At 29.9% G+C, this 13,474-nt stretch overlaps 1 protein-coding gene across 7 annotated transcripts in view; it reads left to right on the plus strand.

The window, feature by feature from the left end:
• Cda5 (Chitin deacetylase-like 5) overlaps nucleotides 1–11,411 on the plus strand; it is a 45,435-nt gene extending 34,024 nt beyond the window's left edge. The window contains exons 6-17 of one of the 7 annotated variants that reach the window (XM_076404978.1): nucleotides 772–932; nucleotides 1,048–1,238; nucleotides 1,356–1,399; nucleotides 1,453–1,611; nucleotides 2,337–3,122; nucleotides 4,741–4,842; nucleotides 7,946–8,139; nucleotides 8,271–8,496; nucleotides 9,986–10,115; nucleotides 10,170–10,477; nucleotides 10,537–10,735; nucleotides 10,820–11,411. In XM_076404978.1, the coding sequence (XP_076261093.1) occupies nucleotides 772–932; nucleotides 1,048–1,238; nucleotides 1,356–1,399; nucleotides 1,453–1,611; nucleotides 2,337–3,122; nucleotides 4,741–4,842; nucleotides 7,946–8,139; nucleotides 8,271–8,496; nucleotides 9,986–10,115; nucleotides 10,170–10,477; nucleotides 10,537–10,735; nucleotides 10,820–10,978 (2,659 nt within the window). In that variant the 3' untranslated portion in view covers nucleotides 10,979–11,411. Of the gene's footprint in view, nucleotides 1–771; nucleotides 933–1,047; nucleotides 1,239–1,355; nucleotides 1,400–1,452; nucleotides 1,612–2,336; nucleotides 3,123–4,740; nucleotides 4,843–7,945; nucleotides 8,140–8,270; nucleotides 8,497–9,521; nucleotides 9,748–9,985; nucleotides 10,116–10,169; nucleotides 10,478–10,536; nucleotides 10,736–10,819 lie in introns of all 7 variants that reach the window. The other 6 variants (XM_076404976.1, XM_076404981.1, XM_076404980.1 and 3 more) reach the window with 6 other exon arrangements.
• Nucleotides 11,412–13,474: the final 2,063 nt, after the last annotated feature.

Here is a 13,474-nt window from a genome sequence, read left to right on the forward strand (position 1 = left end):
TGTATTCTATATAAACATTGTTTCTAATAAATGTTATTTATGAAATACTCAGTTTTTATTGTTTATTAAATTTATTCAGATAAAATTTTGGTAAGTTCATAACGTTTTCTAAAAATTATAACGCACTTCGAGTATGTGTATTTCATTTAAACAAATTTTACATGATGAAGCACAGTGTTTTGTAATATATATACAATGTACATAAGAATTGTTATTGTTAAATGGTGTATAAATTGATCCTACGCTTTTTACGCTTAACACATCGCATGTTTAGCTTAGCAACATTGTATCATCAAAATATACCAAATCTGACTATTACAATGCTAATGGTTATTTAATCAACTTGCTGGATTTTTATCAAGATACTTAACGATATTGAACTTTTAAGACTGAAGCAATTCATTTATATTTTGACCTTAACTGTTACTGAAATAACCTTATAATATCAAATCTAGTAAATATTTTGTAAGAAAGTAGTGAGTGATACAAAATTCTTAATTTTTATTTAAATAACTGCTTTATAATTACGAAATATATAAAAAGTGTGTGATATAACACTATTAGCAATTTACAAGGTTTATTCGTATATATTATGAACAGTTGGTTATTCGTTATGTCACTGATTTTGTAATAATTGGTTAATAGTCAAATTTGGTATTTAAAAATGATTCGCACACAATACGCAGTATCAGGACGCGCCTTTTCTGTATTATATATTTATTAAATTTCCGCTTCTGCATTTTTATTAGCTTCTATAATGTGCTTTTGTAGCGACGAAAAAAGCAGCATATCTCCAAGCATCTCAACTACAACAGCAACAGCCAGGGCTATTTATAATAATAGTCAATATAATCACGTTCACAATAACGATAACAGATATGATCCCTATTACGCTCTGTATGATGATGATGTAGAACTCTACAAAGACGTCGGTAAGACTATATTCATAAATTTCATTTAAATTTAAAATAGATCTATATCAACTTATACAAATCAACATTGTAAATTATATTCAACATATTTTTCAATATACTATTATGTTTTAAGATTATACCCCACAAAATCATTACAATACTCAACAACAAACAAAATCAACCACCGCTAACGTGTACAGAGGATCAACAGTCTCTGCCGTACGTGATGAAACACCCAAGCGTGGCAGCATTCCCTACAACAGTGTTAGTCAAGACATTTATCAACCATCAACAGTCAGTGATTATGGAGAAAGTTCATATCAGGTATATAATACAGGATGTTATCTTTTGACATAAAATAAGTCTATTAGTGGCAGCAATATTTATATTTATTATAATAGATAATTAAAAATTAAAAATCTGCTGCTTTCTGTTTTATAGGATGACGAAAATACATATAGACAGTCAAGTAGAGGTCAAAATAGGTAAGTATCAGCTAAAAGCCGATCAAGGAATGCTTTGTATAAGTTAGGTTTAGTCTTAGAGGAGACCGAAATGAAATAAATGATATCGAAGAAATCCCTACCACTAAAAGAATCACCACAACAACAAGAAAGCTTACCACTACAACCACTAGAACAACAACAACCCAAGCACGTACCCTATCCACAAAAAAGAGTATTACTGCCTCTCCAAGGTACTACAAAATTCCAAAGCAAATCTCAATAGTAGCAGCTTGGCCTTTCATTGTTGATTTTGCCATAATATCATAGCTTAAACTCATTTTTGTAGTATCTTATTTTACCTTCCAAACACTTCGTGTAGATTAGATAGTTTGTACATTTGGAATAACACACTTCCTCATACCTGATATTGATAAAATGAATTATTTTGTTCTTTTATTATTTTAATCCAATAACATTATGTATCAATAGTAAACATCATATTAATAGAGGTTTGTCAAAAAATATCTGCTTAATTCAATGTATTATAAAATTCTTTACTGCCTTACCATACAGTTAATATCATAATTCACTCAACTTAGATTTCAGTTCGTTCATATAAAAAATGATTGAATATTGTATATAATCAAATAATCAAATGTTAACCTCCTTGTTTGTCATATATAAACCATTTATCATTTAAAGTTTCTTGACAAATCACATTAATTACCTATTCATTACCTTTAATGCTTTCGGTTATACAAGATGTTATATTAACTGCAACTAATAAAAATATTAAATTATATTTTTAACTGAAGAATTTCAGTTTTCAGACCATCTTGTATAAACGAATTCTAACTAACATTATTTTGATATACATGATGCATCATCAAAAACGAAATAATATATTTTGGCAAATGATTTTATTGATTTTAATCAAGAACAAAAGCCATTTTTCATAGTTTAATATTTCTTCTAGCTTAAAACCAGTCAACGAAAAAAAGAGTCATGTACGATCTTTTCGGAATAATACAAGCCTAGAACGAAACGTTGTCAATCCCGTTATCCCTGAAAGCCATAATAGGTTTCCAAAGCAACAATTACCATCCACAGACGTTATATTCAATAACACACCACACAAAACACGACTACCTAATCTGATAATAACAAAAAATAATCACATTTCCAAGTCAACTCAATACAATTCGTATAAAAATTCATCTCGCCAGCTTGATTCCGACAATGTTGCGCGTGGTTCGTTGCCATCATCTTCAAAGGTCCTATTTAAATTAAAAAGCAATAAACAATTTGGAACTGTTTTAACCGAAGACCAAAAACAATTATTGAAAAATATGAGGAGAACTTTGAATCCTATCACAATAAATCAGGAATTGGTGAGCGATGTTGATGTAACGACGAAAGATTCAAGTACCGAAGTGACCACAATGATTACTCCCTTGTTTATATCATCAACAACTATGACTAAAACTAAAACATACACAGACTTACCTAAGAAAGTTGAATCGTTAAATAGAACCTTTTCACCAATGTTAGTAAAACCGAAACCGTCCAGTTTTTATAAACTGAGACCTGTAATGGTTCCTTCAAAAGACTTGACACGCTCTTCTCCTGCTGTTACATCATCCCATCCTGCGAACAGTTCTAGGGCAAATTCGACAGTAGACTCTTTAGTGAATGGAAGAACAGGGCTAATGAATTGTAATCAGAAATACCCAACCAAATGCAAACTTGAATTGAAACTGAGGTATTTTACATATGTTTTTGAAACAAATTATCTGCATGATATGGCACCAAAAGAAAACGACAAATCTTGATGCACCACAACACCAGGACTGTTCAAAAAGTTTCTAAGCTAATATATGTCATGTTTACGTTATATCCTCTTCCGTTAACACATTATTGATGTTGTTATTCCATAAAACATATTCGTTCTTCCAAATTTATAACATTCATCAATCGAACTAAAATGCGTAAATAACGCTTTTTTGATTGGGCCAATAAGATATAGAATAATAATTCTGAAAATAAGTGATCAATATATATTTTATCATTTAAGCGACCTTGAAACTTTTTGACTATCCTATGTACAAGCTTTCAATAATGACATTAGTCAAACTATTCAAAGCAAAAGTTGACTTTGGATTTACATCATTACTCCCAATGCCATACATATTAACACACCCTTATTTTACGCTAACCTTTCTAAATATTCACCATGTTTAGATTAGTTATGGTGCTAGAAATAGTTGATATATACGCATATTGTCTATACACATCCTGTCTATACACATCATTGATTGGTTTGGTTATTTTTTACTATATATATATATATATATATATATATATATATATATACATCATATATGAAGATTTTCCCTTAAAAAGGTGGGAGACTATATTCAAATTACAGTGAGTAAAAGATAATAATTATTGAATAATAATTAAGTTACATAAAGCTCACATAAAAAGAGAAGTAGTTTGTTGAACAAAAAACATATTAAAATACATTGAAAAATAAATATATTGAGCATCATAAAGCTAAATTATTACCACTCCAAACATATAAATTACCCTTATGGACTTTATTATTTCTTACAAGAAGAACTTGTTCAAGAATAGTTCAAGAAGAAGAATCTTTCACAGCTTATTAATTAAATTATGAGAAAATATATGAAGGTATTAGGAACAGCTGCATAATTAAGAAAAAAATTAATAATTACTGAAAATTACACTAACAAGAATAGGCATAGAAATCAAATATATGACAAAACAATGTTCAACAATAAAAAAATATTAAGAAAAATTAGTAACATATAAAAAATATCAAATATAAAAATAAAGTTGGCATATAAAATAACAAGCCCAGTTAGTTGCAAACTACTTTCTTCTAAGATTTTCATCTGTTTTCTTTTTACATTAATAACATATATATAGTATATAGTACATATATATTATATACTATGTTATTTTTGGGTTTGGGTTTACAAGAAAGTAATTTCGAAAAAGCCATTAATTATTAAATAAATTAATTAATTTCTACTCGTTCATATAAAAAAAACCTGTCAGAACCTTACATTTTTAGACAGTCTAAATATAAACAGACTAATAAGTAGACTAGTATTATAATAAGCATTTACAACTTATAAATATTATAAAGACCTTGGAGCTATACAGTACCTGGGAATTTTAACCAGTAGTAATACTTATACTGACACTGCCGACAATAAAAGCTTTGCAATCTAAATTAAAAACGATGGAATAACCCATGGGATATAAATGGTTATTATTATATGGACTATGTTATATGGAAATGGTTATATACATTATTATAGGACTGTAAAGTACGTAATTTTTGTTTTTAGAACACCTTCTAGAGGCAGAGGTACATCTCACTATAGTAATGGAAGTGGATCAGGATCTAATAACGAAGCCACAGCTACTGTAAATAGAGGCACTCCTGCTACGTAAGTAATTGATAAAAATTAAACCGTTTATAAGTTTTTTTTTTCATATATGCAGTTGTTCCCTTTCAAATTATGTGTATAAAACATTCTGAGTTTTAATTCCATTCAGGGAATGAATTCTGCATTTGGTTTTGGACAAGAGTATACAATCTGATACCAAATATTCGTCTTAGACACATTGTACTCGATAAGGCCAAATATCACAGACCACTGTGTAGTTGGTTTTGTTAAATGTCAAACTCAGAAAATTTTACATTAGATTTTACTGACTGAATGACGACTGTTTTTGTTAAAACGACTCGGTTTGTTAAAAGATACTTAGTTGAAGGGGTTGAAGGATTTGGTCAAGTGTCACTTATACCAGAGGCCACAAAACAAATTGTATGAGCCGGCTTGGTGGCGCAGTGGTAAAGGCGATAGGACAGTCCTCCTACTGTTGCGATAGCCGTGGGTTCGAATCCTGCTGGGGCATGGTCGTAAATGTATGTTTGTGATTGTTTGAAATATGTGAGGCAAGAGTGTAAAATCCGACAACGAAAATGATCTCAGTCACGCTAGTAACCAGGCTGGGTAAGACCGGATGTCTTCTGGGATGATTTCTAAAGTTGGTCACTCGTCAGTCGGTAGGCTTAATGCTGAGGACCGTGATTCGGAGCCCACGTTGCACTGTAGGTCCAGTCCAGATAAACCCATAGTTGGTAAAAGGAAACTTTAAAATATATTTTAAAAAAATTGATAAATTAATTATTTTTTTATATTTTATATATCTTTTAAAGTATTAGATAATTTTACACAGAATTTACCTAGAGTGTCATTAGTTTTTTCAAGTTTTTTATAAAAAAAATTTCACAATGAAGCAGTATATTTTTTGAATTTAGTTTAAAAACAATTTTTAATTTGGATCGTAAAGAACGAGCTATTTTTATTGGAATCAATAATAATCCAATTTATTTAAACCAACCTAATAATAGACACTTTCATTGCCAATACTATCTTATTTGCCATAAATACGATAACTTTCGAATAATATTGTATTCCAATTCATAATTATTTTTTTCATTTACCATTATCAAACTTTGCAAAAAAAACTAATAGCATTTCATTATCTTTTAGAAAATATATAATTTTAAATATATATTAACTAACAGAAAATGCGAATATCAAGTTATAGAGCTATTTTAGCGAATGGTTTCATGCACATTTTCTTTTTTCTGCATATTTTCAATAATTAGTAAAATACAGATATTTAAATACTTTTGGATCTATTATTTCTTCTGAGACTACTACTATTCGGTACAGTTGTATTTAAACCAGTGTTTAAAAAGTTGGTAATTATTAATAAAAACAATTTGACATATTCGATGAATAATTTTAGATTGAATATTTAATGAAGTTATTTTTATATAGTGGTATCCACTTGGAGGCCTCATCCGCCTAATTACTGATTTTATATACAAGTAATGCATTTTACTTTGATTAGAGATCATACTTACCTTTTTACGTTTAGTTCTTGTTTCCTTCGATGGTGTGTTTCCTTGTCAAGTTATTTTGATATCACTGTATTTTTTATTTCTTCTGCTACTACCTGTGTACACCATTCTTAATAAAAATTATAATCATTGAATTCTCCCTAATGCGTTTGTCATATCTGCAAAACAGTTGGTATTTTGTCTCTCCTCGCACGTTTTAACGAAATAATCATGTATATTCTGAGCAATTACACACATATCTAATGGACATAGATCTTTCACAGTCTAGAATACGATTTCCTACAATTATTGTATTTTAATTATATACACACGTTTAGTTGTTTCCATTCTCATCACCCTGTCTCGGAAATAATCAGCACTGAATCATAGTCACATATTCAAAAAGTTTCACTCAAGTGAATAAATATGCTGCTCGTTTCCAATCTATCGAACGTTCCTGTTCACGATTCTCAATTTCTTCTTCAATGTGTCTGATTGAGTTCATCCAAACCGAAGGTGTTATTAACTATTCCTGTTTCCAGCATGAAGAACAATATATCTGCAATGAATTATTAATAAATGTTATGAATAATAAAACCTAATCAATTGTTATTCCATCGTTTACCTTTTTCCATCAATTTTAGTTGTCTTAACACTATTTTGATTATCATCGTGCCATGAGGGACCGTTGGGTATATTGATCCCATTCTGCAATATCCATGTCTCATCTAAATACACAAATTGAAATAATAATTTTTTTGATTTTGTTATATGGTTTTAAAAATTGTATTATTTTAAAAGAAATGTCTGGAAATTTAATTAAACCTCTACGATACTATACAGACTAACAGTTTCCTCTGAAATAATTGTATTAAATTATTTTTACAATAAAAAAACTACTCACTATTTTTAAACATTTCATATATTTGATCACTGATAGTGCTAACCTAACGAATTTTATGGCAAAAGCTTTCATTATTTCGTTCCTGTTCGAAATAACTCATTAGAAAGGTCATCTGTTCTGGCTGGCATCGGCATTTTTAACCAGAGTAATAATAAGCAGCTATTTAAAATTTAAAACAAGCAAAGCGTTTGGACAACGTTTCCCGGTTTATAACCTCTTAGCACTATCGTTTTAAAGAATTTGGCATACATTTAACAAACGGATAACTTTGACAGGGTTGGTTTAAGTGTTCGAACGCATCAGAAAACATTGTATCTCTCTTTAACTAGAATAAAATGAGAAGAAAAATATTGTCTGATTCTAAAGCGAATTTACAAATTGCGGTAGACAAAACATTAAACATATTGATGACTTATGTTCACAGCAACTTTGGATAGACTATAGTAAATTGTATATTATGAATTTATATAAATATAATATATATATATATATATATATATATATATATATATATATATATATATATAACATATATATAAATCATGCGACTGTTAATGAGTCTGACTACGAAAGCTCTGTATTCGAAGACGAGGCATAGGCAGTTTGGTTTATATTGGAACAGATTTAAATCGTTTTGTATCGCCATTTTTCATAACATAAATGTATGAAATATTTTTATCATTTATTTAATATCGATATACATAATTTTTATTCTGATTATTGATTGTAGTCGTTCTCGGCCAACACTAAAACCATCCACCTCCATCGTTTCCAAAGCTGCCGAATATGTAGATATCTACAGATTCCCACCAATACGCCCTGAACCAATTTACCCACAACCTCAACCAGACAAAACAGCAGCCAAATGCCGCAAGGATGTTTGTTTGTTGCCTGACTGCTATTGTGGAGGAAAAGATATTCCCGGTAATATTTATTTTAGACTCATAGTTTTTGTTAATCGAAATAAAAAGTTAAAGACAAAACAACAATCTTAAGATTTAAATAGTGTAATAATAAATGTTGAACCGTATATCTTAAGTTAAAATTTCAATTAGGTAATATACCAGTTGATCAGACGCCGCAAATGGTTTTAATGACATTCGATGATGCCGTTAATGATTTAAATAAAGAATATTACTACGAATTATTCGAAAATGGGCGTAAAAATCCAAACGGATGTCCGATATCAGCAACATTTTATGTTTCACACGAATGGACCGACTATAGCCAGGTCCAGAACTTATATGCAGATGGCCATGAATTCGCATCGCACACTGTCTCGTAAGTGGCCTTTTTTATGGCCATATTGGGAACGGATCGCTCATTTACTCTTTTGTTTGCTTCCTTGAACTTTTGTTTTTTCCAGTTTATTTTGTTTTATTTTTTGAGGTTATTAGGTTGATAAAGTGATAGTTTATGAATATCCATGCAAATGTAATAACCTCGAAATATGGTTGTTGTTTCTTAATCTGTCAAGTATATTGAAAAGGTGTTGTTTATTATTTTATATGTACAAACAACATCAGTTTCATATACACTATATTTTATAACGCAATAGTGGAGAACGTTTTTTTATAAAATCATTTTTTTATAAATTAAGACATATGGCGTCTTTATTTCATATATTTAGTTTTGTATAAAGAAACTAAAGTTAGTTACGGGATAATTTACCAATAATATTAACTTCAATTATCATATCACCATTACAAACGAAAATAGAATATGCTGTTATTAATATTTATAAAGTTATGAATTCCTAATTTATATAACACAGCTGGGAACTCCCTAGTCCAAAAAATAACGAATTACTCAAGTAGAAGTCAAGTCATGCAAGCACAAGTTAATGATTTTGAAGTGCTGTGTAGGAAATCTATAAAACAAAAATATACTACTTCACAACTATAATTTCTATAATACATAGCATTGTTATATACACTGAATAATGATGTAAGTATGAGAAGAAAGAAAACTATAGTATTTTAACATGACACGTTCAAACATAAATTGTTTCTTTTAATTACAATACTCTATAAACTGAAAATTAATTTTTATTCATCATACAGGCTAAATTATGTTTCGCAGCTCTTAGGATTTGTAGCTATTTATACAAAATTATGAAAACTGAGAACTTGAAATCTTTGAAAAAAATGGACTCTGGACCTTTCAACAGTTGTGTTATTTGTTACAATTTTATCCAATTTATACTATAGAATGTTTTTCTTTTACAACCACTATTGTAAATTCTTATAAAATCTTTTTTTAATAACTAATAATGTTTCTTTTCCTTATGCTTACTAACAAAATAGGAGACTTACCAGTCGAGCAAGTACCCCAAATAGTCCTACTTACTTTCGATGATTCAGTAAATGATTTAAACAAAGGTCTGTACCAAGATCTATTCGAACGAGGTAGAACAAATCCTAATGGATGCCCTATTGCCGCCACATTCTATGTATCCCATGAATGGACTGATTATAGCCAAGTTCAAAATCTGTATTCTGATGGTCACGAGTTAGCTTCCCATACTGTATCGTAAGTTTATTCTTATACCCCACCCTGCACCAAGACGTATCATAGTAGTATTGCACCACATTTAACTAAGTTTTGATGAACACACACCATCCACTTGCTCCAAACTACTAACAATCGATTTTTATTCTTGCTTGCTTTTTGTTTATATCTCAGAATTCTGCACTTACACGATACAAATCATCGCGAACGGATGCTTTGTCATTATCTGCAAAAGAACAACTAACATCTTTTTATACAGGCACAGTTTTGGAGAACAATTCTCGCAAAAGAAATGGACTCGTGAAGTAGCTGGACAAAGAGAAATTCTAGCCGCCTATGGTGGTGTAAAAATGGAAGATGTTAGAGGAATGAGAGCTCCCTTTTTATCCGTAATGATATTTAATAGTGATTATTAAATCCTTTTTTCAATGTAATAATTTTAGGTCGGTGGAAACAAAATGTTCAAAATGTTGTACGATTCGAACTTTACCTATGACTCATCTATGCCTATATACGAGAATAAACCTCCAAGTTGGCCCTATACTTTGGACTACAAATTGTTCCACGATTGTATGATACCACCTTGTCCAACAAGATCATATCCAGGCGTATGGGAAGTACCTATGGTGATGTGGCAAGATTTAAATGGTGGAAGATGTTCTATGGGTGACGCTTGCAGTAATCCTCCAGATGCCGATGGAGTCTATAAGATGCTTCTCAAAAACTTTGAAAGGCATTACACTACCAACAGGTAAAAGTGAATCTTGCCTAGTCGAGAAACATTATAAAATGGTATTTTATTTTATCCAGAGCTCCTTTCGGCTTATTCTACCATGCTGCTTGGTTTACTCAACCCCACCACAAAGAAGGTTTCATCAACTTCATCGACACCGTCTTAGCAATGAAAGATGTCTGGTTTATTACCAATTGGCAAGCTATTCAATGGGTTCGAGATCCAACACCCAGCTCGAGGCTGAATAGCTTCCAACCATTCCAATGTAACTATTCGGTAAGTTACAATTCTAGAGGAAGCTTTAGAACAGGGCTTTCTTTATATTCGAAGATCTTATGCTAAACTGGTTATGTCTTACAGGATCGCCCAAAGAGATGCAATAATCCAAAAGTTTGTAATCTATGGCATAAATCTGGTGTTAGATATATGAGAACATGTCAGCCGTGCCCTGATATCTATCCATGGACTGGAAACACCGGAATTCGTAGCAGTAGAATCGACAACGACATTGAAGACTAAACGACAGACAAAATCTAAAATGGAATTTGTAAAATTAAATTATTCTAGGCCATTTGACATTATTTTTTTAATGTTAGAGAACTTCTTGTATTTATAATTTTTTATCAGAATTATTAGTTATATAGAGAACAAAAGAAAGATATGTCCGATGATATTGTGGTGTCGATTTGATACAAACTCATACCTCAATAACATCCACTTTTTTAATATATTTGTAGTATTTTTTGTATATATTATTTTCTTCCAAAGTATCTAAATGTCTAAAACTATTTTCAATAAAAGTGTTCATATAATTCCTTGACAAAAGCTTAATATTGTCAATTTGTAAAATTATTATCTATAATTTATTGTAAACCAATTTTGTACAGAACAATAAAACAAAAATAATTAAAAATCCAGTGAGTAGCGTAATATATAAAGTACTATTTTGAAAGCTTAATTCTTTTCAGTAAAGTTTCAGCATTTGTTACTACAGTTTTTAACGAATTTAAGGCTTAAATAGAAGTATATATTGGAATATTATAACAGTTTCTATTTAATGTCACAAAATGTTAACATAAATATAACAGTCATTCTAATAAAACAGTCAATGCACGTCATCGATGACGTCGAATGTATTGCCAAATTCAGTTTGTCAAAACATAAAATTCGTTTTAAACTGTGAGCGGATTTTTTCTCTAGTTAAAAAGAGACAGAATGCTCTCTGATCGGTAGGAACCTCTAACCGAATCACCTTCTAAAACTCGATTTGTATTGGTACTGGTCGACACTATTGGCATGTGTGTTCAAAATTATTTAAAACATTAATGATAACTAATACTAATTACCAAAACTATTGTTTAATATTTGTGATCACTCTGATTGAAAATATTGAAGCCATTAAACAATCAGACCCAGGAACTAATTGCGTCTCAAATCAGTTACTTCAAACGAGAACGAGATAATGGGGTTCCCGCTTGAGAGTAAAATGCGTTAGAGACATAAGTGTTGATACTATTAAATATTAAGTTGCTACAATTTTATTGGAAATATTTTTCAGCGTGTTGCAGCTCCATTCAGTATTAATATAAGCACTATGACTGAAACTTCTCAAAAAATATTTAACAATATAATGTTAAATTTACCTAAGGGAAAGCGTCCGCATACAAAGGGGGTGACGAATTAATATCACCTTGGTTTTAGCTCTATTCGAGATCAACTTTTTGAAATGTAAAAAAACAGTGATTAGTTTTTTCGATATAAATATTATTTAACACATTATTTTGAGAATTATTTCAGAAAAAACTATTAGTAGGGGTAATATCTATAAAAAAGTTGAGAATGGCAGAAAATACTAAAGATAAGTATATAATTAATATAGGATAATTGTAGAAAATGACATTGTAGAGTGTGAAAGATTTGTGTATAGTTGTTCAGAATATATATGACGATTAGGCTATAATTTATGAGGAGAGAATAAATACTAACTGTTTTGCAGATATGGTCAATGCATTAGGGATGCAGTGATCTAAATCTAATTTTATGAAGGAAAATGTACACAGGTAGTAATAGAAGAAACTAAGGAGAAATACAGTGATATCAAAATAGTTGTACCGAAGGAAACAAGAACTAAACGTAAAAGGTAAATATGATCTCTAATGAAAGTAAAATACATTACATGGATATAAAATAGTTAATTAAGTGAATTAGGCCTCAAGGGTATACCACTACATATAAAAGCGCATAGAACTCTAACTCATAGGTGGTGTGGAAAACAGTTCAATGGAAATATAATAAAATACAATCTTAACTTACAAACTATTATAACTGTATAATTAATTGTAGTTTTAGGTCCCCCGATAATATGCATTAAAGGTACTATAATGTTAAAATAAATTATATTTGATAACATTTTTGTTTCATTATTTTATTTAGATTAGAATTTTGTTATATGTCACTGTTTTATTTCACGGACTATATTATAAAAATATATTATTACCCAGAGATCACCCAGTCGAAAAAAAATTAGTTTAACTGTCAGAACAAAAAATATATTTCCATGACACAAATATCAAAACTTTAATCATGAAAATACATAAGTCATTATTTTGGGAACTTACTTGGAAATAATAAAATAAATTAAATTAATATTATGTTTCTGTACCTTGACCTTTAGAAGTAAATTAAGCAGACACCTGCAATATATGACTTGATACAATTTTAAACAGACATTGATTATTCTTCACATATACACAGCGAACATGAGACTTTTACTTTCTATTCTGAGCTTGAACATGAAACTAATAGTGGTATTTTCGTATTGTTTTGTTTTTACGGTGTGTCAAACTATTTACGAAGATGACAAGCAACGAGTTAATAAAAGAGCGTTGCAAAAGTCTCATGAAAAGTCACGCGTTGAAAAACTATCGAACGCTTTTCTTCAAAATGATTTATATGAAGATGATAAATCCTTGATTCAGTTATTGAATATTATAGCTAAGAATTATTTAAGTGGTT

Source organism: Rhynchophorus ferrugineus, unplaced genomic scaffold (assembly GCF_030347505.1).
Source record: "Rhynchophorus ferrugineus isolate W39M unplaced genomic scaffold, kcgeb_rfMv2 rfM5, whole genome shotgun sequence".
Lineage (NCBI taxonomy): Eukaryota > Metazoa > Arthropoda > Insecta > Coleoptera > Curculionidae > Rhynchophorus > Rhynchophorus ferrugineus.